The sequence below is a fragment of the Acomys russatus genome, chromosome 24 (genome assembly GCF_903995435.1).
Source record: "Acomys russatus chromosome 24, mAcoRus1.1, whole genome shotgun sequence".
In the NCBI taxonomy this organism is placed as follows: Eukaryota; Metazoa; Chordata; class Mammalia; order Rodentia; family Muridae; genus Acomys; species Acomys russatus.
The window spans coordinates 9,586,565-9,613,978 of NC_067160.1; the positions used below are offsets into that span (position 1 = coordinate 9,586,565).

At 42.7% G+C, this 27,414-nt stretch overlaps 1 protein-coding gene across 1 annotated transcript in view; it reads left to right on the forward strand.

The window, feature by feature from the left end:
* Ccdc141 (coiled-coil domain containing 141) overlaps nt 1-27,414 on the forward strand; it is a 180,427-nt gene that overhangs the window by 103,536 nt on the left and 49,477 nt on the right. The window contains exons 9-10 of the mRNA XM_051167084.1: nt 25,750-25,891; nt 27,241-27,360. Of these exons, the coding sequence (XP_051023041.1) occupies nt 25,750-25,891; nt 27,241-27,360 (262 nt within the window). The remainder of the gene's footprint in view (nt 1-25,749; nt 25,892-27,240; nt 27,361-27,414) is intronic.

Below are 27,414 nucleotides of genomic sequence, written 5' to 3' on the forward strand. Positions count from 1 at the left end.
ACACTGAAATGATGTGAGTGTTGGCTTACTAGGGCATAGATGATGGGGCGTTAAAATATACTTTTTGAGGTGCTGAAGAGATGGCTCAATGGGCAAGAGCAGTTGGTGCACAAATGTAGGGAGTTCAGACGCAGGATCTTCATAAGAAGATGGGCACAGTCCTGTGCACACCTGGAATGTCAGCATTGTGGAGGGCAGGGAAAGAGGATAATGGCGGCTTAGTAGCTTTGGCTTAGCTTCAGGTGACTTGAGATCCTTTGCAGGGAACAATGCAGAGAGTGGAAAACTTGACATCCTCCTCTCGCTCTGCATACATGTGCCCATATACCACCCCCACTTACCCACTCACTCATACACCAATACACACATACATACACACCCCCCACACCCCCCACATACACACACAAAACCCCCCCCACACCCCACATACACACACAACCCCCCCACACACCCCACATACACACACAACCCCCCACTCTACACACACCACACATGATGCACACCCACATACACCACACACATACACACACCCCAGACACACACACCTCACACACACACACATACCCACACCCCACACACCCCACATACACCACACACACACCACACACATACACACACACACCATACGCCACACACCCCCATACCCACACACACCCCATACACACCACACACACACACACACACAAACCACACACACACCCCATACACACCCCCACACACACCCCCACACACACAAACCACACACACACACACACCCCACACACCACACACACAAACCACACACACACACCCCACACACACACACACACAAACCACACACACACACACCCCACACACCACACACACACCACACACACACACACCCCACACCACACACACCCCCGACGTGTGTGTGTGTGCTGCCACACATCCCCTCAAATAGTATTTTTCAACTTTGTATAAGTAGAAAGGAATGAATGTAGTTTATCTACAGAATATACAGTACATTTTCATATCATATATTCTATTTAGACAGATTTCTACCATGTTTATTGTTATAATCATTCCTCCATTTCTTTTCATTTTCATTCATTCCTCTGTACCAATTCTAGATTGAGTAAACAATTCATTTATTGAAGTCACTGAATAAGTAGTACAGTAAATCCACAGCAGTATTAACCTTCATCGTTAGGAGTTCATTTAATTAGTGACTGAGCACCCTTGCTGTGACAGGCACTAGTCTAAACCCTGAGGGTACAAAATTGAGCAAAATGTGCAGAAGAGCCGTAAGTCAGTACAGCTTCTGGTTTTTGAGATCTAGTAAGCTCTAAGAATCACTTAACTGTCCACACTTCCACACTTAGAACACTTCCCCAGTGCCTTTGCCTTGTGGCTCCAGGAACCCAACTGATACCTTGTCGTTTTCCTGGGAGTTCGGGACAATAACTCAAAACTCATGAATCTGTCTCTCAAGCAGAGAAAATGTGAGCAGTGGACTGTTCTGGAGCAATGGCTGTTGGAATCAGGGCTTAGCAGCAGGTGGCAATGTTGAGACACGGGCCTTGGGAATGTTGCTACCTTTGTCCTGGACCAGTCTCTAAAACCCAGTCAAAGACCGAGCCATGCCACTTAAGGGGATGACACACTTCCCTTTCAGAGTTTCCTACAAATTAGTGTTGATGGTTTATAGTGAGTAGTAGCTGGCTGGAGAAGAGCCCCCCATCCTCTGATACCGCTCTGAATTGTACCCTCATAGCTTGAAACATGAGTGTGACATCTCTTACAGAACATACCTTGATCCCTCCAAGTTTTTAGCCTTCTCAATTGTAGGCTATAATGTGTATAATATTGCCAGCATTTTCATGGAAATTTGTTAGTATCTGTAGACCATCTAAGACATACTTATCATTGTTTGGGGTTGTGATTGAGTGGAGCAGGAATGAATATCTAGTGTGTCTCAAGATTGGAGCTTTTTGTTTATGCAGAAGTTATGACCGAGTCCACATCTGTCAAGTATGGCCCTTGGATTATCAAGTTTCTCACTCATACCTTCTGTTCTCAGGCACGTGATTTCTCAGGGGGAAGCAAGCAGGAAAGATAGGCCAACTTCATTTCATGAACAAGGTCAGGTGGTCAGTATGCAAAGGTGAAGTAGATTTAGGCATTCAAAGAAACACCTAAAGACTCATACGAAATGTAATGACACAGCTTCCAGGGCCTCTCCTGTCACTACTGCAAATGTTGCATCTTTTAGAGGATGTGGTTGCTTTTCAAAACAATTACAAGACAGTGATGCCTGGAGCCACATTTCTGTTTGACATGAAAACAAAATAATTAAGCATGACATTTGCTGTACTTTTTTCCATTTACATATTCCTTTTACCATTTAAAAATAAATGTATTTTAAGCACATTGGTGGAAAACAATTACAAAGGTTTATTGAACAGATTGAAAGAGGAAACATGCCCAGATAGAGAACCTAAAAAATATTATTGAGAAGGGATTTCTTAAAATGATGTAAATAAAAGCTGGAAATTATACTAATTGGTAGAAAAAATTTAAAAGCTACTTTTACTTGTATAATTCTTGAGCACAGTGTCTCAGGGTTCTTTTTAAAAGGCTTAAGTAAGTGTAAGTGTGTCTGTGCACATAAGTGCAGGTGCCCAGGGAAGCCAGAAAGGGGAGTGCCATCCCTTGGAGCTAGAGTTACAGACAGTTGTGAGCTGCCTGGCATGGGTGCTTGGCAACTAAACTCTGGTCCTCTGGAAGGGCAGCATGGGCTCTTAACTACTGACCCATCTCTCCCGCTCCTTGGATTCCTCTTTTTAAGAGCTGCTTCTTTTCTCTTACAAATGCCTGGGACACTTGCTTTCCTATCCAGCTTCTTACACCCTGAGAGTATGATGTATCCTACTGTGTCCCTGTGCCAGGTAGGTACCTGAGTGAAGCCAGTGACAGCTGTGGCCTCAGCCTTCCAGAGCCTCATGGGTAGCTTCTAAGACAGACTGATGCTATCTAGGGAAGCCGTGATGTGTTAAGTCCAATACAGCGGGGAGCACTGCCCAGAGCCTGCCCAGCATGAATGTGTTGAGGAAGGTAACAGCCACCGAGTGATGTTGTTGGTAAGGACGGCACACAAAGGGAAGGGAAAATGCTAGAAGATGCAAAGTCAGGCCATGCTTGGGAAATGTAGGCTAAGTCATTTCTTGAAATATGGAGTAGAAGATCAGGGCAAAGAGTGACAAAAGCAGCAAAGGCAGCCAGGGCGTAGTGAGGAATATGGACACTATGTTCAGGAGTCTGTGTGTATGTGTGTGTGTGTGTGTGTGTGTGTGTGTGTGTGTGTGTGTGTGTGTGTGGGCACGCACACACATTCACAATATATAATGCTTACTATATATTAGTATATATAATCTACTATATGTAGTTGTTATTATATATCATTTGCTGTATAATATGTAAGAAAAAGTTTAAGAACTTGAAAAGATGATAAGTCAAGTCTCAGCACAAAAATTGATGATAATCTTCACTGCAGCTACCCTCCTTCTACCCCTCTGAGACAATGGTGGCTGTGTGGCTTAGACCTTTTTACTTTAAAGCTCCGAGGTCAGGTTGTTTAAATCTCAGCAAATAGTCAATGAAACTGAGTAAACTATTAGTACAAAAGTACTAAGTATATGATGGAAAATGGAAAATAAGGGATGTCTTCAGCATCGTTCATCACAAGAGTCCTAAGCCCACTTCAGGCTTAATTGTTGGAGAGTCAAGATATTCAATTTTGGGGTAGTATAGCTCAATAGTAAGGTATTTGCCTGGTGCTTGTAAGGTCCTGGGTTCTACCCTCCAATACTGCAAATAGGAAAAGAGATCATCAATATTAGGCCTACTCATTAGTAAGTACGTTTTCCAATAAATTTGTCAGTGGACCTTTAAGTCTTGAATGTATTCGTTGGGTGTCCTTCCATGCACACTTCTACACTACTATGTATCTCTTTTGGCAGTGAACAAATTCAGCCTTGTGGTAGTCATTCCGTTATTAGATTTATTTTTCTTTGCCTAATTAAAATTCCTTGAGGCTAAGGAGCGTGTCTACCTCACTTTGTATTTACCCAAACAGACTAGTGCCTTCTAGTTAATTATCTGAGCCATTGAAAGCATGAAATACAGATGGTAGGATTGCTAGCCTGCGCATAGCAGCTCTCACCTTCATCGGAGCAGCTGTAGCCACTTGTAAAACACCTTCAAGATGTGACCCCTGATCGTTGATAGTTTCTCATAGGAGAGGAGACACATGTCATTGGCCCTTCTCCTGAGGTTCCAGCCACTGCTTCCTGTACCCCTCTATATAGTTTGCCCCTAAATAATGCACATAGCCTCGTCGTCTCGGGGGGGGGGAGTCATGGATATATTGTGTGCGGCAAGTTAAGTGATGGAAAAAGATTCCATCTCTGAAGCTAAGGGAAGGTTGCCATCTATGCTAGGGTCAGACTTTCCATTGATTGGCTGCTTTGTGCTTGCCCATGCTCCTGTAAGTGTGAGTCCATGTTCTCTAAGTAAGCCCAGCAAGCTCATTGGTTCCCATGTTGGACCTTGAGAGGATTCTACTTTGATCTATCTGACATGTGGTATAAGTAGACGTTTGTTCCCATCTCCCTGAGGAAAAGTGCATACAACAAAGAAAACTGCACTGCGCTGTTCATAACAGACTATGTTGATCCAAAGCATTTGGGATAAGATCTGTTTGAAGGGGGACATAATCTTACCTACTGCAAAGTCCCAGGAAAACACATTTGCAGTGTTCTCCTACCTGAGAAGCTAAGTACAGTTATATAAAAGAAAATATCACATGTGTTACCCTTCCAAAGTCATTGACTGCTTATTTCTTAGTATTCCCATGCTATTTCTCACTCTGTGTGTGTGTGTGTGTGTGTGTGTGTGTGAGAGAGAGAGAGAGAGAGAGAGAGAGAGAGAGAGAGAGAGAGAGAGAGAGAGAAAGAGAGAGAGAGAGAGAGGTTGTCTTAATCATCTTTGTATGCCACCTAGTGTTCAAAGTTGTTGTGTGTATGAATGAATAAGCAACAGCTGGTTATATAGTATATCAGTTTAGTTTTTCAACTTGAGTTTTCTTTTCCAAAACAAGTCTAATGATCCTGTCTACTTCAGAGAATATCTTTCCATAAATTTTTAGGGTTGGTGATAAATTGTATATAAATTTAAGGGTATAGTTGGAGTATAAAATAGACTGGTAGGACATTAAGGGAAGAATTTAAAATATTTATTAGCATGACTGCTAAAATAACATAGTGGACCTTGGAACCAGGATGGGCATGAATTTGGCCTGACACATTTACTAACTGCATGGCTCAGATATTTACTTAACTTACCACTGCACCTGGCATCTTGATTTGTAAAATAGAAATCCCAATTTTGTGTCCTTACAGGATCACCAGACTGTCTAAATAAGGTGATACGCAGCCCATGCACAGCACAGCTAACCGTTTACTGACTGCTGGCCACTGTTCTGCCATTCATGTGCATTTCATTTGCATTGGCCAGCAGGCCAAAGGCGGGCACAAGATCTCATTATAGATGGCTGTGAGCCACCATGTGGTTGCTGGGAATTGAACTCAAGACCTTTTGGAGAACAGCCAGTGCTCTTAACCTCTGAGCCATCTCTCCAGCCCCCATGTGCACTTCACAGTGCTTCAGGCCCTCTAGTGGGGCAGACCTTCCATTCAGCAGAGTTGAGTCTATATGGTCCATAGATGTTGCTGCATATTTCTTGAAGGGATGAAAACAGAAATGACTTCTACATTATTTCCCATATAAGCAGCACAAAGATCATCCTAAAATCACTTAGATCAATTAGAATAAAAGGGGTGGAAAGTGACTAGATCTGAGACACCCAATGAATCTCTACTTAATGAGCCTCATTTCATTTGTAAGGTGAATTTGCCTCAGGAAGACTAAGATGTTAACATGTAAACTTCCTTCACTCTCTTATTAATCAAATGCTGCTGATACAGGCATTCAACTCAAAGCTTCTTTTCCAGTATTTTTCAGCTTATGAAGAAAACCTGCTGAGCAACAGATGGCTTTAAGCACAGCTTAACAGGACCACTGATCTACCCTAAGACTGGAAGGCATAGGGGTGGGGCAGCAATACAACTTTGAGAAGTAAGAAAGTGCTTGGGGGCACTGGGTGATGTGGGAATGGAGGACGCTGTCTTCACGACTGGCAAGCTGGTGAGACTCTGGCCATGTCCTGAGTGAGTCAGGTCACCAGCCTGAGCCACCAGCAGTTGTAGGAAGGAAAGTGAAGATGTGGGTCCTTGTATAAGCAGCCCAGAGGAAATCTGACTCTGCAAAGGCGATGGAATCAGGCACTCTGGTCCAGGGCTTTTTTGTGTTATGTGTCCTTGGTTGTTTTTCAGGGTGTGTCATTTTGTTGTTATCTAATATTGACTCTTTCTGCATTTACTATTCAAAAATCTAACGCCGTTAATTTATCAGCATCTTTGTGACCCGGCATGGCAGCAGAATTAATGGTTCTTAAATCATGAATCTTTTAGATATTTAAAGAGAATAAAACATGCCGTTCTCTGATACCATCTATGTTTGATTTGGTGCAGTCGGCCTTGGGTCTGCACTTAACAAAGGGAACAGGAAAGGTTTTTATTGGCCCCTTTAAGAACAAAAGCCAAGCAGTTCCTTAATCTTTTCCAAATTAGGGCTCGGAGGAGCTGACCTGCCTCTTCCTTATGTGGGGAGACTGAGCGGTACCATGCGAGATGGTTCAAACGACTAGGATTCGGCAGGAGAAAATGCTATCCTTGCACTTTTATCTTTTCTTCTCAGCCTAGTCATAAACGTTTTATTCACCCCGGACATATAAGGTTTGGAGAAGCAGGGGGTCCAGGAAAAGAAAAGCCAAGGGGGAGGAGACTTTAATTCCAAGAGAGTTTGTATGAGGCTCACAGTGTTCTTACTGCCAGGAAGATCTTCTGAATTGTATTTGCAACAGAGAAAATTCAGTATATCCAGTTCCCTATGGATAGGGTACATAGAAAAGCAGTCCACTCTATTCTGGGATAAGTGAAATAAGGAACAAGGATTCTTACATCGTTTCTGGAATTAGCACATGGATTTCTCATCAGATTGTACATGGGAATGAGAGAAAGGAATTTTGCATATAATTCAGTCAGTAATAGAGAGTATAATCCTGAAAGAAGAATTCTTTTAAACCCCAAAGGTTTAGCTCTTATTTTTGCACCTACAAGACCGACTCCAATTATACTGAAACCTAAGTTAGTTTTTGTCAGCTTGACAGTAAATAGAGTCATTTTGGAAGTGGGACCTCAGTGGAAGAGTCGCCTCCCTTAGCCTGGGCTGTAGGTGTGTTTTTGGGGGCATCTTCTTGATTAAGGGTTGTTGTGGGGGTCAAGACACCCCGGGGCGGGGGATCCTGGGTTGGATAACAAGGACAGCCAATAGCTGTGGTCCTCCATGGTCTCTGCGTTAGTTCCTGCCTTGAGCTCCTGCTTTGGCTTCCCTCAGCAACGGACTTTGATCTCTAAGATGTCATAAACCCGTTCTCAAGAGTTTGCTTTTGGTCTTGGTGTTCTATTGCGACAACAAAAACTAACTAACACATTAAGTAAGGAGTCCCTTTATGGTATCCATCCCATCTTACTCACAGGTTTTCTACACATTTTTGTGTTAAGCTACTGAAAGAAGGAAACCTAGCATCTTCTTTGTATTGCCATAGTTTGTTATTTGCTTTATTATATAGAGAAAACCGTGAAGTGTATCCTTTAACACTTGGTCTATCTGAAAAAAGACTGTGGAAGAAAATCCGGCTCTTTTGAATCCAAGTTAACAAGTTACCTTTGCTTTTGATATATGACTCTTACTTCTAGTTCACATTTGACCCTGTAGTTTATCTTCATTCTTTTGGGAAGTCACGCCTTTATCATAACATCATGACTAAGGGACAGTGGCGTTTGCACATGCATCTAATAGCCTTGGAGTTTGAGATTCTAACTCCTCTGAGATCTGAGAGAGAGGTGGCTGCTGGGGCAAGATCACAGGAGAAAAGAAAGCCCATAGGATGAAGGTCAGGCAGCAGGTGGCTGTGCCCTTCTAGAAGATTTTAAAGATGTGTTTGATTGATCAAGATTTAGAACGGCAGCTAACCAAACCACACATATGCCCTCATTCCTGGTTACTCTTCTCACCTTTCTTTAGTTTTCAAAGCAACAATAAGCAGCACTTGGCTTATTATTAAAACAGAATGGGGTTAGGTCTGTAAACAAGGAAAGGCTCCTTGAATTCTCCATCCCTCCTTCATTCATCCAGGGATACTGAGACTTATTTCGAAAGGAAGAAAGGGGACCACATCCTGACATTCACATGTAGACTTTCCGCTTAGCTCTTCCTTTGGTGGAACTTGGAATTTGGCAATCCAAAGTATCAATATACCATGCAACAGTTCACCGACCTTAACTGTAAGCGGGAATGAAGGGACTCCAAGGTAATTTTAACCATCAGACGTTTGCTGTAGGCATCAGCTTTAAATCTTAACCCGCATTTAGCAGGAAGCACTATGTTATCCTAGATAAGCACCCCAGATTTCAAATAAAAAGCAGTGCCTGTTCCCCAGAGGTGTTTTTGTGAGGCACGGAAGGACCCAGCACACCAGAAAACCACATTACTAACATTACCATACCGCTGCACTTTGCTCTGTGTCCAACTGCAAGAGAAACATAGGTAAGAAAGGATTCTTGGGTATCAACGATTCTTTTACAAGCTTACGTAGCTAGAGAGAGCAAACCTGAAAGATGTGAGGACATTGGAAGGACAAGAAAACCTCAACGTATAAGATCATCTGAGAGATTTCTGTAGATCCTGACTCTGTCCAGTTTGAAGTTGGCTGTTCACACTGCTTTCCCTAAGACAGTGCCTGAACCAGGGGCACATGCCCGGTGCATCCTCACCTCCACTGTTGAAACCTTCAAACTGTCTTCTATGAGAATCATCTCAGCCCCGCTTCTCTGCTCTCTCGCTCTCCACTAGCCCACTGTTCTTGTCTCTGATTATCTGAATCCTCCCGCAGTGTTCTGTGGGGTATTTCCTGCTCGTTCCCAGGGGTTCCCTGCCCAGCTCAGGGGGATTCCCACTTAGCAATACAGAAGGCTAGACTCCAAGGCTTTTTCTGCACTCCCTGGACTTCATGGCACTATGCACTCTTTGGAATTAGAAGTCACTCTTTGGGGTGGTATGACCATTCTGCGGGTGGTTCCTCTGGTACTGCTGAAGGGAAGAGGTACTCTCTCGCTGTTCAGCTTTTCCTTGGACTTGGTCACCTCATCTCCTCTCTAGGCCAAAGGTCAGAAATGGACAATCAGGAACCCTACAAAGACTGGACTCTGCCTTACCTTTTTAAAAGAAAATTACAATGCTCCTTTATTAATCTTATGTTATCTTGTATAGCTTTTAATTTTAATTTTATTACTTCTAGATTGCCTGCACAGTGTGTATACAGTGGGGGTGGGGTGGGGCATGTACAGCAGGTGTGTGTGTGTGTGTGTGTGTGTGTGTGTGGTGTGTGTGTGTGTGTGTGAACATGAATGCAGATGTCTGTAGAGTCCAGGAGAGGACGTAAGATTCCCTAGAGCTAGAGTTGCAGAAGGCTGTAGGCCACCCAGGGTGGGTTCTGGGAACAAAACTTAGGCCTTCTGCAAGTGTGCACTCCTAACTGCTGAGACGTCCCTCCAGCCCAGGGCTCCTCTATCTTAATCTCACTTAAGCCTCCATAGCCAATGATCAACTCCTTTATATCCCATGTTCATTTTGTAAACTTCATCTAGTGTGTTGGGTAGTCAGTCTGTTGGCCAATGCAGAAAGAAAATGGAGGAATTTAAAATCTTTTTTTTTTTTGAGACAGAGTTTCACTATGTAGCCTTGGCTATCTTGGACTCACTCTGTAGACCAGGCTGGCCTCGATCTCACAGTGATCCGCCAGCCTCTGCCTCCCGAGGGCTGGGATTAAAGGTGTGCGTACTATTGCCCAGCTTCAAATCTTATTTTTAAGACAATACCTTGAGCAGAAGTGGCTGGAGAGATGGCTTGGTGGTTAAGATCATTGGCTGCTCTTGCACAGGACTGAGATGCAGCTCCCAGCAACCACATGGCCCCTCATAAACACCTATAGCTCCAGTTCAAGGGAACCCTGTAGCCTCTTCAAGTCTCCACAGGCACCAAGCATGCAAGTGTTATAGATATGGAAGTAGGCAAACACACCCATATACATAAATAAAAACATTTAGCTGGAGAGGTGGCTCAGAGGTTAAGAGCACTGAGGTCCTGAGTTCAATTCCCAGCAACCACACAGTGGCTCACAACCATCTATAATGTGATCTAATGTACTCTTCTGGTGTGCAGGTGTACATGCAGGCAGATAAAGCAATGTATACATAATAATAAATTAATATTTTTAAAAAATTTAAGCTTTTTTTGAAAGAGCTTCATTATGATTATTATGGTTATTATGATTGCTGTATATTCTTATTGAGCATATCAAAAACTATTACTTTGGCCTCAGTCTTCACACTGTTCCAGAACTGAATTGTCATCCTCTTCTGTAGGCATATGGATATCTCAGATGGAATAGACCAAGGTCATGCCTTAAAAGGCAAGGGGAAAAACAATAGTAGTAGTTTCTGGGTGTCTCTCTCTCTAGTGCTTCAGGGTCAAAGTGTAGCTCATTTGGAGTTTTCCTTTAAGACTTATTACAGAGATATTCAAGTCATGAAAGGCTATTAAGTTTTTAGTAGCTCATCCAATATATGTGTACAATATAAAATATGCAAAACACTGGTCTGACTCTTTGAATTTCACACTGTTTTAACTATCCGTGCCATACAGGTATTGTCTCAATATACATGATTTTTGTCCATTTTTTGGTGTTGACATTTATTTATGTTGAAATAAGCTATAAGTTCTCTAAGTGGGGAACTGCACAGCTGTTTTCCAGAACTAAGATTTTGTTTTTGTTGTTGCTATGATCAAACTACTAAGAGTTGAATGGCCTGGTTTAATCGGCAGTGTTTCGTGTACACATTGATGTAGAGTTTTAAACTAGAAACGCAGAAAATGAAAGTATTTTTTTTTTTTTTTTTTTTGGCAGGCATTTGATGTACTTGGGAAAGTTGAAGCTTACCTTAAGCTCCTTAAATCAGAGGGTTTAAGCCTGCCTGTCTTGGCAGCAAAGCATGAGGAATTACACAGAGAAATTAAGACTCCACAGCCGAGGCTCTGCAAAAGGGTCGAAACTTAATCAGCCAAGCAGACTCCTGCCGGTGAGTAAAGTCTGTTTTATCCCCAGTGTCGCAAGCTTTTTCACAGTTTCCCACAACCTGGCCAAATAAATAAATAAATAAATAAGTTGCACAAGGTTTATTATTATTTATCTTTTTTTTTTTTTTCTGCTTCTGATGTTTGGCTGCATTATGATGTGGCTTAAAAGGTCCTATTGAATGATGCTCAGCAGTGATTCTGAACAGAGCATTGCTCACCCACAAGTGAAGCCATGGCCTGAGCTCAAGGACTTAGAGATGCTAAAGCTTTGTCTCCGTTTGTCTGAGGAGGGGGAGGGGAATGCACAGGGCAGGGAGCGGCTTTGTGTCCCACATCCTGGCGCCGCCATGTTATCCTTCCTACCTCAGTTCACTAGCCTTCTCTATTGTCCCATTTTTCCTTTCTAGAAAAAGAAAACTACAAGGTCCTTTTGACCTTGCTATTCCACCAAACAAAACCCCAAGTAAAAGGTAACTATGAATAACAAAAGCTCACATATAGTGAGAGCCCAGTGCCTGCCAGGCACTGCGCCCAGGGCTTTAGGGGCATTCTCTCCTTAATCCACACAGTGACTCTATGAAACACATGCTCAGGATGTTTTCCTTCCACATATAAGGTTACTGCACAAAGAGTTTAACATAGCTAGTTTGTGGCAGAGACAGCTTTTGAATCCAAGGGCACAGCTATAGTTTCCATGCTCTTGGGTAATGTACCAGGAAGATCACTACAGTGAGCATGTTCAGTGCATGCCTTGGGAGGAGCTGATCACTGACTGGGCATGAGGGGAGAAGGTGACATCGGGAAAGAGAAAGGGAATGCGCTTGGAAAGTGTGGGGATTTGAAGACGGAGAGGTGATGGAGCAGTTCTTGGAGTGGGTATCAGCCTGGAAGACATGAAGATGCCACTAACATTTGAACAGAAGGAGATAAAATAGATTTGTACAAAGGGGCTAAACCCAGTTCTCGTTTTCCATATCTGCAGTCTCCTTGAACTCAAAATTCACAGTTGGAAGGACAGAGTAGGTGGGATGTGGTAAACAGGGCTTCCTTTCCTTTTACCCTCCTGTTTGGCTCCTTTACATGTGACTGTGGAAGTCTAGGCATAGGGAATTCTCTTCCCGGAAAACAGTCTCAACTGGACAGAGACACTTGATTTGGAGATTTAGATGGTTGCTATGGGACCATGCAAAGCTGAGATCAGAATTAATCCTGGGTCTCCCAGCAAGAGCCAAACACTGGCGGCCACAACAAGGTCAAACAATTCTCCACTTTGGAAACACTACCAGTGGCAGCTGTGGCTGCTTAGTGTCTTGACTTAGGTGTTGAGCCAGATGCCAGGTAAGGCTGTTTTCCATTAGACTAGTGCCCAGGCATACACCATCTGGGCCCACGTGTGCCTACAGCAGCTGCTTCCTTCCTTTTCCCCTCCTGGCCCATGTCTACTCATGTAAATGTCTCGAGTCACGCAGAAGACTGTCTATAAGATACAAGAAACACTTGTTGGATGTTGGTGTGGGCCATGTGATGACTGGAGTAAGTGGTGGGACTTGCTGTTATTACTGAGTCTCACGGCCCTGGCCTGTGTTATTTTCCTGGTAAGGCGACTCTTTGCTTGTGCTTTCTCTCTGGCCATGGAGAGATTCCACATGTGTGAACAAACGAAAATAGAACCAAAGACCTCGCCTCCCCTGATCTCTGGAGTTTGGGTTTGGGTTGTTTTTTGTCCTTACCTGGTATTCCATCCCATAGATCCTAAGTGTTGGGCTTCTCTGAAGTCTGGTTCCTGACGTCTCAATTCAGCAAGTGTTCTGGGCTCTTGAGTCACTTCTCTAAGCTCTGATCTGGAACCTGTTCCTGCCCCCACTCCCACCTCAGGCCCGAAGCTGCTCCCAGCACAATGCTTGTACTTTTGCTTCCTTTCTCTGGCTCACACGTCTTTTCCCAGTCACTTAAGGGACAGTGGGGACGTTTAACTCCTGCTTCTTACTCAGGAACTGAGTTTTCTGGGTCAGTTCGAAAGCTTCACTGGAGAGTCAGAGAGGCGGTCACAAGTTTTCACTGGTAAGCTTTATCTAGTTTGCTGTGGTCTGAAATACTTCGATTTTGTTACCTAAATTGAAGTGCTTTTATTTATTCTTCCCCCTTCTCCTCCTCCTCCTCTCTCTCTTCCTCCCCTTCTGTATTTAGACTTCCATTTTATATGGCTTGCATATTTATATACTCATCTAGTCCAACTTTTGCCTCTTTTGTTCTTTCTAGTCTTAATTTTTATACTCATCCCGTTTTTCCAAAGAGGAGTCTATCATGTTGTCTTTCAAACAGGCAGTTTGGATCTTAATAGAACAACCAGTAATTAGAACCATTGCAAGAAAATTGAACTAATAGCTAACTGACTTGATTTTTAAAAAGAATTAGAGTATGTTTCTGTCAGCATCTCAGAAATGTGAGTTTGCTTCATAATAGTACCAAGATATTTGCTTGCCATGATATTTCATAACTCTACAAATCAATGTCGCTTCCATTTTGGAGGAGGAACTGAAGGTAAAGGGAAATAGTTTCTTGGCAAAGTACATTTTTGATACAGAAAGTAGATGCAAATAGAAATCCATTGAAAAACCGAATTACAAATGCATTAGAATCTCAGTTGCAAGCCAGAGGAGAGCATGGCCACTGACCTCAATTCCAAGCATTCTATCTGGGACTTGCTCCCCTTTCTTTATCTGACCCATCTCCACATACCTGGGTGTCTAGCAAAGGAAAGAATGGAAATGCCCAAAAAGAAGGTTTCTGGTCACAGCCACTCTGGAGTGAAGGTAGAATTTAGAATCCTGGTAAAGACAACAAACAAATATTTGAATAATGGGTCCCTAGACTTTGAGATGCAAGCTAGACCACCAGTTCACAGGACATTAAGGTTCCTGTTAGCAGACTCTTCCAAAATGGCGTGAATCAGAAACTCAAGACTCCATTTCACGGAGTTTTGCTGTGTGCATTAGGAGAGCCAGGATAATGGAGTGAACCCTCCTCCCCTGAAACAGGGTTTCCTCTGTGTAATAGCCTTGGCTGTCCTGAACTCTCTTTGTAGACCAGGCTGGCCTCGAACTCAGCGATCCGCCTGCCTCTGCCTCCTGAGTGTTGGGATTAAATGTGCACGCCACCATGCCCAGACTAATGGTGAAAATTTTAAGCTTAACTCTCTCTTTCCTCCTCAGTAAAATGGAAATTACCATCTAACAGATTATAATTAAGTAACATAACACCATTCCTTGCACATAGAAAATACCCAACACATGATTACTTTAGTTGTAAAAATCTAATAAAGAGCTTTCAAAGTAGAATACTAAGAGCCATATGATTGTTTCAAATGATTGCAGCAGGGTGGTGCTCACTTAGATTAAGCAGGAAGGTCATGCTTTTACTAGAGAAGATAAGTACGTCTCTTCAGATATCAAAGGCAGAATTTAGAATTGGAATATCAGCAGGTAGGCATTTCAGGGGCCCTATTATTTAACTTTTTACTGTTAATAATAGAAAGAAACCTCAGAAGTTTACACTTGAATTAAATGAGGACACGACCGCTCCAAGGTGTGGATGAGGAGTTTTTACCGTAGATATATGGGAGAGTATAGCCAGAAGCATCTGGAAGAGTTCACAGCAGGGAGAGACAGTAGTAGATAAAACAGCAAACTGAACTGGGCCATGAGAGGAGAGCGAGAAGGGAGACTGAGCGAGAATAGAGAGGGACAAAGAAGATGAGAGAGGGCTGAGCGGCCGGAGGCGGAGAAGGGAAGTCCATAGGCTGGAGATGGTTAGGCTAGGGAGCAGAGAGAGGACAGCTGAGAGCAGCCACAGGAGCTGACTGAGCCCTGAGGCCAGCATGCACTTTGGTGTACAAATAGGCACCTCAGTTAGCCACTGGTTCTGAGTTGCATTTGGACCTGGCCATATTTGTCTGAGATAAAGTGTTCGGGATAAATCTGAGATGTTTGTCATTGCTGTTCTATAAAGAATTCCATCCTAGGGACAGACCCACACTGTTTTCCTATCCTGGAATCAAATACATTGAACTCCAAACAGCCCCCGCGGAATAAATAGTCACAATGATCGCATTTCCTAGCTTCTTCTAAATCTAACCCACAGTCTAATGGTAATTCTGGACCATTGAAGGTTTTTTGTTTTGTTTTGTTTTTGTCTTTTTAGCTGGTGACATCTGTCATGTGATCAAGAAATATTGTGCTCTGAGGTTTTTGTGCATTCCTTTTCATGCAGTTATGATACAAGCCACTCAGAAGAGAATGTGGTGACAGCCAAATTTAGACTCACAGCAAGGCAGAGAGCCCTTGCCTTCTGGTCCCCTCACCCTCTCCTCTCAGGCATTGATTGGCAGCATTCTTAAGCAAAGGTGGCCTGCTACCATGCAGTATTTGGTATTAAACCACAGGAACCTGGGGGTGGTTGGACGTGCCAGGTCTGAAGCTTCAGTGACAGTGGTGGCTGTGAGGGACCGACCTCTGTCTTTTTCTCTAAGTTCAGTTCCTGCTTCCGAGCTCCAGACATGAAACACACAGCAGGACCAGGCCACCTAGTGAAACATTCATTTGCCTTTCTTGTTTGTTAAAACTCACTTAAGAGTTATATGTGCACTTCTATCAGCTCAGTTCCTATCCCCGCATGAAAGATGGTGCCCGCTTTTTATTCTATCTTATCGTGGGGAGAGTTAAATGCACTAGTTACATCTTAGGTGAATAATTTTGCTACTGTGTATCTTTACGCATCATCTGCTTTGACCCAATGCATATGACTTTTTTCATGTAAATTCTTCCTTCTTCCCATTTCTCAGAGTTGGGGAAGAACTAAGGATTGATCAAGATTATGCTATTGTCCCCCCCCTAGTTTTCATTTATATTGGCTACTGCATTCCATTTGATAATGAACTTTGGGCAGAATGTAGCCCACTTATTCATTTGTTCATTCCAGAACCATGCCCAATGTTGTGCAAAGCAGGTGACCCCAAACATCTAATGCCACGTCTGTCCTCATGCTGTTGACATTCTAAAGGGAAGAGCCAACCAGCAAATCAAACTGTAACTGAAGTGTATACTTTGTGTCAGGAAGTGCTGTGTGGAACAAGGTGATGTAAAGCGGCCGTGTGACAGGGACTCTTTCAGGCTCTGGGGCTCAAGGGAGGACTGACTAACAAGAGCTAGCTCCGGTGCACAGCCCTGGAAGGTAGATGGACTGAACAGAGAACAGCAGAGTCCATCAGAAAGGACAGTATGGCTGAAGGAGAGATGGACTAGAGGAGGAAAGCATGACACCTGGCAAGAGTTGGGTGGGACTATGTTGACAGGCTCCTTAGCAAGCACAGAAGCCACCATCTTTTATATAGGACTTGATGGCTTTAATGATCACCCTCCAGGATGGGCCTGATCCATCATGGTCCCTGTCTTGCAGAGTAGGACCTAGGCACAGAGGTTCAACAACTTTGCTGTGGTCGGAGGTGGAGGACTTGTCCGCATGGTTCTATTGGATTGCCAGCTCTTGGGCTCTCTCCTCCTTTCATTTAGCCTGGTTGCTTCATGGATATAGATTCTCTTTTATTTTAGTATGCGCAAGAGGAGTTTCCTCCCCCTCTCTAGTTTCAACCCCGCCTTCACCTTCTACCTTCAGGGCCCACCTTCTCTGTACTTTTTCTTTGGGTTTGTTTTAAAAAGCACCGAACATGGAGAAAATGGCTGTGAGCTTGAGGCCAGACAAAGCTACATCAACCTGTCTCAGAACTGCAAGAACCTACTGGCATCCAGTCAAGAAGGTACATGAAGCATACGTGCTCTAGGAAAAAGGGACCCACGGGGACAGAGGCTGTTGTGCACTGTTCCTCCCAGAAGTAATTCTCCCAGAGAACAGTCATTCTGAACAGAGATCTGCGTAGGCTGAGTGAGGCAGTGGAATTGCATGGAACCTCAGGGAAGAGTATATATCTTCAGGCCAAGGTGACCAGAACAATCACCTTCAATGTGATACTTTGTCGCCCTTCGCATTTTTGTTCCCTTCTCACTCTGCTACGCTGGGTCATTCCTTGGTCCTCTCACTTGTGGCTGTATCACAGGCTGATGTTGCCTAGAGAGCTAGACCACCTAAGGAAACTCTCACCTTCCTTCCTTGATATTTTCACAGTTAGGTCACTTGAACTATTCAGGAGCAAGGATGATAGGACATCAGAGAAAAGGACACATCATAGTAAAACATGTATTGGTTTTACCTTAATGCAAAATAAAAGCAATGCCAGACCCCTAAGAGAAATAGAAACATTTTCTCTTGCCTAGCAGATTTTGTTTGTGATTATATTCTGTTAGAGTTCCACCAAATATTTCAGAATTTAGAAATAAGCTGTTTTGTGATGGGCATGGTGTCGTACACCTTTAATCCCAGCACTCTAGAGGCAGACGTTGATGAATCTTGAGTTGAGGCCGGTCTGATCTTCAAAAGTGAGTTCCTAGGACAGCCAGGGATATACAGAGAAACCCTGTCTCAAAATCCCCCCCCCCCCCCCACCCCCCCCCCCCCCCCCCCCCCCCCCCCCCAACCCCCCCCCCCCCCGCCAAAAAAGGAGGGTAACTGTCTTAATGGAATTTGATGATATATTTGGGTTGTAAATGTCAAATACTAAAATTTGGGAAATTACTAAGTTGAGTTTGTATGACAGTTTGAACTTAGCTGCTTTTCAAATATGCTCATGTCTGTAATAAGCTGCTCGTTTAGATGCTGAGTGATCATTGCAATCTCAACCTCTTAACACTTAACAAACACTCTTAAGGTTGATGGCTTTTTTTTTTCATTCTGACACTCTTAGCGTATAGAGTGTATCACAAAGCTTAGACTGCATTAAAGGAGTATCTATCAACTTATTTTTCACAAATATCTATAAGTTAGTCACTCTAGTGCAAATCTATGTTCTTGTAATGTTGATGACGTGATTGTAAAGTTCCCTGAATCCTAGGGTGGGTAAAAAGCTTGGGAAGAGCCAGACATGGTGGCCTATAACCTTTAATACCAGCACTTGGGAGGCAGTTCGAGGCCAGCCTGTTCTACAAAGCAAGACCAGGACAGCCAAGGTTTACACAGAGAAACCATCTCTCGAAAAACAAACAACAAATGCTTGAGAAGAGCAGAGACAGCAGAGGGAGGTTGCCTTGAAAAGTCAGAAATTCTGCCCTGCATGGTTGAAGAGGATTTCTCTTAGCTCAGGGAGTGTAGGAAGAAACGAGAAAGGGCTGTGAATAGACACGCTAAGGAATAAGATGACCACCACAGCGCCGGTCAGAATAAAAACAAACAAACAAACAAAAAACCAAAAAACCAAGACATGTTTGAAGAAGATAATAAAAACTCAGCTTTAAATTTTCCAAGTGATCTCAAATACGTGTATTTACCTGTTTAGTTTTTGCTGTGCCATTTTGTCTCTGCCTTTCATAAGTTATAAGAAATTTCAGCTACCGTCCTTTTAGGTGTTGCTGTCATAAGATTCTTGTTTCCGTCTTCCTGTAAGAAGGCTGTGGATGTCTGTCAGTCAGTGTGCAGACGGTCTCTCCTGCTCTAGTACTGTGTGGAGTGCTCTCCTATTCCTCTGTGCTTTGTATTGTGTTTGCAGAGATGCCCTGGCTGCTGTTCTCTTTGTTAGTTTCCCCTTTGTTTTCTTTCATTGACTTTTCTTAGTTCTAGTACCGGATATTCCCATTTCTCGTATTTCTGTTTAATTAATTTTGGATCCCATTTTATTTTATTTTTTTCTGAGTATGTTTTGTTTTGGAGTTTATTTTACTTTATTTTGAGAATTCCTTGCATGAGTACTGTATCTGCTTCATGCCTGCCCTTTATACTTCCTTCAGTTCCTCCTTTGTTGCCACTGCCTCTCAAGGTCACGACCTCTTCTTCTATGATTGTTATTGTTACATGTTGATATACGTATACACATATATTCACATATACAGAGAGACAGACATTCATACAACCAACCAACCAACTTACCTGTTCCATTCAATGTTGTTCACAAGTTGCATGTTTAGGGCTGGCCACTTAGGACTGGATAGGCCATGAGAGGGCATATCCCTTAAAAAAACCTCTCTCTCTCTCTCTCTCTCTCTCTCTCTCTCTCTCTCTCTCTCTCTCTCTCTCTCTCTCTTTCTCTCTCTCTGCAGCCACTGATTGCCAACAGTTCTTTATCTGGGGGTGGAGGGGACTTGTGGGTTATGGGGGCTCTTCTTTCATTTTGAGGGTTGGTTTTCCATTGCCTCTCTTGATTTCAGGTGTGTTTATTTTAGAGTCACTGACTTCATTTGCGCTGGAGCGCCTTTCTGTGCTGCTGTCTGAGGGTCTTAGCCTTGCCTTGCTCATCTGGACGCGGTTACACTCTCGCCTGGTGGGATGGGATTTGTTCTTTGGCATTTGGCTGCTTTGTTCTCTCCTTATTGCTCTTTCTTTCTTCCTGGCTTTGTAAAGATATCTTCCTGGGATTCTCAGCACCCCTAGTCCAGAATCAGTCTTCTGGTGCTGGAGCAGGGTCACATGACCTTTCCTGGAAGATTTGTGGCCCTCGGATGCATAACCAGAAAGGCAGTAGATGGTTTGCTGGAATGTCTGAATGTCCTGCTCTGACTGACTCCGTGGCCCAGTGGCTGTTGGGTGCCGTATTTCTCAATCTCCTTTTACAAAGAGAGATAACATCATCTCCATTTCTGAGTTCATGTAGAGTCCCAGCTGGGACACTCCTCTTACATATGTTGCTCCCTATAGTCTTATAGGCTTTAACCCTTATCCATTAGGACCAGAACTCAGATGCCTGTGACTTCAGCCTCACTTACTGCTTACTTCCTTTCTTTCTAGGTAGTCATTACTATGTACCTATAAAGTGTGTGTGTGTGTGTGTGTGTGTGTGTGTGTGTGTATGATGTTTTATGGAAAGTATCAAAAATAACAAATCATCAAAAATTAAGCATGCGTCTCACATTTACAGTAAAAACAGCATGATTTCAAAGCAAGGATAAAAAGTAGGTAGTTCTTGCCTCCTCCAAAATGAAGACAGTCACAAACAAGAAAGGACCCAATTCAGGTCTCTCTCTGTTAAAAGGAGCAGCAAGCTAAAGATAAGAGGATTTCCCCCACCCCACCACCACCCTGACCTCATCTTCCAAGTGTCATTTGCCATAAATGAAAAGAAAATTCTGGTCAGCTGATCCCTTCTGCTGAGACAGAGTAAGCTGTCAAGTGCTCACCATCTGGTTTGGCTCCTAATCCAGATGGGCTGCCAATAGTAATTTATGAAAGGGTTGAAAGCAACTTGCCATGCTGCGGCATGAATCATTAGAATGCATTAACTTTGGGCTCTGCTCCCTTCCCCCAGCCTCTGCTTGGAGCAGATGCTAAGAAAGGGTGACTGCTTCCCTACAGTAAACAGAATAGTCTATTCGGGAAACAAAAGTCAATATGTCTTTCTTTTCTGAAGAAAAAACCAAACATTTGTCCCCGTCTTTCCCTCAAATGACTTAACGAGTACAAGATAAAGTGCCCTGTGATGGAACCTCTAACAAATGTCTGAAGACTTCTCACTTCTGACGTGTCTGAACATCTCTGATTATTGGAACTCCAAAGTCAGCATCAGGGATAATCTGATGTGCCTCCTGCTCACTCTGCTGACAGGCACCTACAAATCCATGCTCACAGAGAAAAATCCAAAGGTCAATCAATATTTCCAATACAAACCAGAGCCACAGATCATTGGTTCATTGGTCATCCTCCTCTCCTCCTCTCAGATGCACACAGGCAGTATGCTTTATCGGCCGGTGGGGGGTGGGGGAGTTGCAGAATAACAGGGAACCGTGGTTTGCTTCAATTAGATTTCTTTTAGTCACCATCAATCCACCTTCCAGCATTAGATGACTATAGCTGTAATATAATAGCACTTGTTCCTTGTGAAGGACAAAATTCTTCTCATTAATCGTAACTCATGTGAGAATGGCTAGCAAACTGGGGAATCATAGTTTATTCTTTGTTCAGGCCATTGACTATTAAGGCACTGAGAAAACTTGCCAGTATGTGTGCTATCCATGTTTTAAAGGACTGAAAATGAGAGAGTGGAATCAAGCATGGAAGGTTCTAAATGAACGTGACAACATCCGGGCTGGTTGTAATCTGCAGATCAGGGTTTCATTAAGGAAACCTAAGGGGAGGTAGCCCTGGGATTAGGACTGGGGTAGACACTATCATTGCATTCCTGCTGGGAATGAGACATGGAAGAGGCAACCTTTTGAGGACAGAGAAAGAAGAAAAGAAGGACTGGCTTGGGTAAGCGGGGCAGTTGGCAACTTCTCTGGCCCGGGAATGAGCCTATGCTGAAGATAGAAGTGGGACAGAAGGACAGTAATTCTCGTTGGAGTGAGGTAACTCAGAATGTCCTCATAAAGCTTTATTAGAGGAAGGAACAAAATATTTATGTTAAAATTCCTTGAACTTAACTGTAAGTGCTAACACACCAAAGAAGAAGCCAAGCATTTTAGACAGCCTAAAATGTCTGCAAGCAGCATAAAGCGCAGCCATTTATCCACAAGCCATGGCATACTATTACCATGACATTTAAGAAATTCAGACTTCAGAATATCTTACTTTTTCCTTTTTTAAAAATCCTTGTATTTTTTCGACAATGTCACACCGTGCATTTTGAATTTTGGTCATTCTTACTCTCATCACCCTCTCTCCTCTCTCTTCTTCCCTGACTGAAATCCCCATTCCACATGATCCCTTCTTCTACTTTGATATTTTGTTTGTTTGTTTGTTTGGTGACCCACTAGCTAACTATAGTTATGGCCACTTGCAGGAGTATTAGTAGGGCGTTAGTTACTGGAACACCTGCCACTTATCAGAGGCTCTATCACTGAAGAAAATGATACTATCTTCCCCCAGAACCCAGTAACAGTAACTATTCATAACGCCTTAGCAGGAGGGGAGGCCTTATAACCCGTCTATCCTTTGCATGTAGAAAGCAGTGGCCAAATCTTGTGTAGATTTTATGCACGTAACCATAGCTATATGGAGTTTATGAGTGCAACAGCCTTGCCAGTCCTCAGAGGCATCATTTTACAGTCCCTTCTCCCTCGATGGCACTTACGTTCCTTGTACACCATCCATGTTCCTTGAGCCTTGCAGAAGCTGACGTCCCACTTAGGGTCAATCACACAGCAGTCACATACTTTTTGTACTTTGACTATGTGTGAATTTTTGCGTAAACTACTGTCCACCGCAATAGGAAGACTCTCTGAGGGAGGCTGAGAACAGCACAAATCTACGAGTATAAATGTAAGGATTTAGAATTCAGTTTGACAGCCTGTCAAAACAACAGTGAGGTTCTATGAACCCCCCCCCCCCAATCAGAAAGTGGTGTTGGTTACTAACATAACAGTCATGCCATTACTGTACTAGTGGGCATATATTGATATTTTAAATATGGCTACACTGCATATATTTTTCTTGCTCTTTAAATTTCTGTGTTCTTTTCCCTTAAAATTTATCAGACAGTATCTTATTGAACTTTAAAATGCCATTAATTGGTCCAGAGATGCAGCTCAGCTGGTAGAGTGCTTGCTTACCATGTACAATACCCTGGCTTTGATCCCCAGTGTCATGCACCATCTAGGCAGTCTGTGCCTGTAATCTCAGCACGCAGGAGATACAGATGGGAGGATCAAGAGTTCAGGGTCCGCAGGCTGCATGGGAAGATTGATGCCAGGCTCAGATAGCTGAGACTCTGTCTCAGACCTTTAAAAAAATATATTAACCTTCCTGTTATTATAAGGTCCTGCACTCATGGCTGCAAGGATTGAGGAGTAAGCAGAGCATCAGCCTTCACCCTTATGGAATTTACAGTCCAACAGATGCAGTGTCAGATAAGAAAAAAATGAACCTCCTAGGTGACAGAAAAACAAAATCAGAAACTGAAAGATCCTAATCCTATTTTATTTGGTTTTGATTCATCAAAATTAAAATTATAATTTTGTAAAAGGTGATATTTTTATTGAAGTAATGCTTGAATTTTGTTTTGTTGTCTTGTTTTGTATTCTCTGTGCTGGAGGGACCTTCAAGATACACAACTTGAGTAAGGTATTATGTCCCTCTAGTGGCCATTTTCAGACTACATGTGGACATAGCTTTTATCTTAGAGAAAGCAACCAGGTCAATCTATTTGTATGTAAGTCAGCAACAGTCAATAAAAGAAAGCTAGGGAAAAAATATTTCATTATGCCCTATTCTGCCATTCTGTGACTAGGCAAGTTAGTGGGGGGAAAATTAAAATAATGTGAGGCGCAAAGACACTCGATGTTGACCTCTAGCCTCCACAAGCATGTAAACCAGTACACACACACACACACACACACACACACACACACACACACACACACACGCACACACACCACACACTCACCACTCACGAAGCTGGCTAGGAACCAAAGAGTAGTGTGACTATTATTCCTCTTTTCTGGACTTATTTACTGACAACTGCTGTCCCCTAGAGAGTAGCCTATTCAAATTTTAGAGCTGTCTTTCAGTTACCTTCTTGGAGGCCTGGATTCTAAGTGTGACTAGTAACAAATATATAACTATAGTGGATGCAGGGTGCATGCTGGGATTGGGGGGATGGGTAATGAGCATCATGGTGCCCCAGGAGGAAGTAAGCATCTTTCATCTTGGTGGACACAGTTCTTTTGTCAAGCTCTATATTACATTTATAAATTTTGCCAATAGCTTGCAAGTTGCCGTGGCATCCTCTGCCACTCCCCACCGTCTCTTCTCTTTCCGTGTCTACCTGTCCCTTCCATCACTGTCCCCTCTGTACCTTTTCCATTGTGCTACGTAGTCACTTTATCATTCTCATTCTAGATTTCAGTGTCCTATAGAAAACTTGGAACATATTGTTCATAGGACAACTGTCGTTTAAAGACCTTTGTAGTGCACAGCACCTATGCCTAAATCCTAGTCAAACTAACTTGTATTGCCAGGATACAGCTTTCACAGAATGTGTGGCTTTCTGTCAGTAGAAATTATTTCTGAAACCCTCCTGATTTTTTTTTTTAATGATTTTCTTCACTGACTATGAGTTCTAAGATATAAAAGCAATTGTTCTAAATATGCCTGGAACGTTATATACTAGGAACAATATTTTCATAGTGGCTTTATATCATATTTCACAATTATGCTTGTCTGGGACCCTTGATGTGCCTACAAGACACATCCAAGTGTTCCTTACTTTGAGAACAGCCTTACAATCATTCTAATGACATCACTGTACCCCTAGGTCATTTCTTATTTTGTCTTCATTTCATTACCAATATTTTTAAATGACTCATAAATTAATTGTTTGAGGTCAAATTCCTGAAATCTATACATAGCTTCAAGATCTTAAAACAAACAAGCAAACAAAAAGAAACAGAAGGAAAGAAGGAAAGAAAGAAAGATAAGAAAAGAAAGAAAATCCCTCAGGATAATTAAGAGTTATCATGCTAACCTTTGCTGGTATTTGAAAGAAAGTGGGTGGAGGGAAATAAAAGACTTAGATTTCTAAAATAGCAGTCAAGGTACTATGTTAGGAATAGGCTGAACAATTCAAAAGCATTTATTTTGTCCAGAGTATTCTTTCATTTCTTGCACTGTGAAGTCTTGGAAATGGTTAGGAAGCCTATGACAGTTTCTGCAGATGGGAGCAACTGGAATCCAACTCAAAGCTGACTTGAAAGGCATTTATGTCACTTATGTTACCTTCGTCTCATGAGGTCAACAGCACAGGTTAGAAAAATGATAATGTGAGGCATCAAATATGGACAAGCACATTTGATACCTAATTGCTAGTGATAACTAGGTTTTTATCTAGTGAATATAGCCTTGAGCATTCATAACCACTGAGAACAAAAATGTATAAATGTTTTACCCTATTGGGTTAGCAAATGCTTTGTTAATTGGCCGGTTCACATTTCTATTCAAAGAGCATCTTGAGATAAATGAAGCTTTTAAATGATACCCGCAGGAAAGCTTAGTAAACATACTGTGCCTTTTACCATAGATTCTCAACATATCTTAGAGAAATATTAAAAAGTAAACCCTTAGAAAAGGAGATTAAGCATGTCGCAGAAGGCGCAATTCATCCTTCCCTCAGGACTGACTGACTTAAGACAAGGAACTTCCTCTGGCTTTGCTACCTGCTGTACTGATAATGAAAACTCCTTACCTTCCGTTATCCTAAAGCAGTAGTGTGTGGCTTGTACCAACTCACACTGCACATGAAAGAGCACATCTGTTTTCAAATGTTCCCTCTTGTCAGGGCTTCTATGTCAAGGTCGAGTGAACTAACACCTGGCTTGTTCCATCCAGCTCTTGGGTGACAGGTATCCACGAGATGATGGGATGCATTCAGAAACGAGTGGAGCATCTCAGCGAACAATGTACAGCACACAAGGACTTTGCTCGCAAGAGACAGCAACTGGCAGCATCAGTGGAAAGCTACCTGAGGAAGGTACTTCATAAAATAAAATGTACATTTTTTTAAAATTTGGTGTTCATAAATGGCGAGCCAACTGCCGTTTGTGAGCACAGTGGAAAGGTGGGGTGCACCTCCTTAGACTTTCTCTATATTACACATCAGAGCCTATGACTGGATGAACAGTTGTAACTCACGGTTTTTCATCAACCACTGCTGCCCCAGGTTGCCAATAATAAAGAGTCTAATGTTAAGATGCCACCCCAGTCCTAAACGTACGTATGTGAAGTTGTAGATACTTCACGGCTCTGTACTGACCGCATCAGACATGCGATGAGAGGGGGACCCTTGGTTTGCACAGCTCTGAGTGCAGTCACAGAGTAGCTGTCATTACATGACGCAGTTGAGTAGAAGGACTTCGGAAAGACAAATAGTAACTTGGGTTTTGTGTTTCTGGGGAAAGTCTGTCATTATCATACTTACTAAACAGACCAGCAGAAGAGACATGTATAGGAGTAGAGCTGACAGAGTCCCTAGGACCTGGCATTAAATAACGTCTCTATTCTATCCACCTCCCCATCTGTTGTTGACCCCACAGTTTAGGACTCTGAGCCGTGTCCTGTCACCTAGGTCCAGGGCCAGTTGGAGCACAGAGGCAGCTGTGTCACTGCATTCCCTACAGCTTGAGAGTCGAGCTAATTCGGGGATGGTGGAAAACACAGCGGAAATTGAAGCAACTGTTGCTTCTTGTCTATTGCCAACTTAGCTGTGGAGAGTGGGCATCCCACAGAAAGCAAGGGGAGGAAGCGAGTAACGAGTGCAGGAAAAACCCTTCGAGGGTCACCTTAGCCATTGACTCCTCTGAACCAAAGCTCAAATCACAGTTCCCTCAGCTCATCAGCGAAGTGATTCAAGTAGGTTCCTGCTTTCACCATCATCTGGTCAGCGAGTTGCCCAGAGCTCCTCAGCCTTAAACACACCTGCTTGAAGGATGGTCTAACACCTTGACTTAGAATGCTTTCTCATTGTGGCAGCAAATTGCTCTTATTCATCGTATGGATGAATTCATCTCTGCCAGTATGCTAGCAAGTACATTATCATCCTTTGTAGGTGATATAGAAAAGTTCTCCAAGGATATGTATGGGTGGATGATAGTGTGTAGTCACGGCTGGTAATGAAAGGGTGTATTTGTAAGTTACTAGTATGGTATCATAGGAAGATGAGCATCATCAAAACATAAAATCCTTTAATATTTAAAGCTGTTTTAGATCAAAATTGGTACATTTAAAATGCAATTGTAATGTACAAAATAATATTTCTTTTATGTACACTCTTATATATAAGTACATATTATTAAGACCACAATATATTCTCTATTCCTCAAGGTGGAAACGTCAATCCAGGAAATCAGGCCGATTCTTGCTAACACACTGGATGTTGGTTCCAGCCCTTCTGAATCAGAGAAGATTTTGAGTAAATATCAGGAATTAAATATCCGAGCCAAGGTAAATGAAAGCTATCATGGGGACCACAGTGTTGTAAATTATTATTTAAAAACA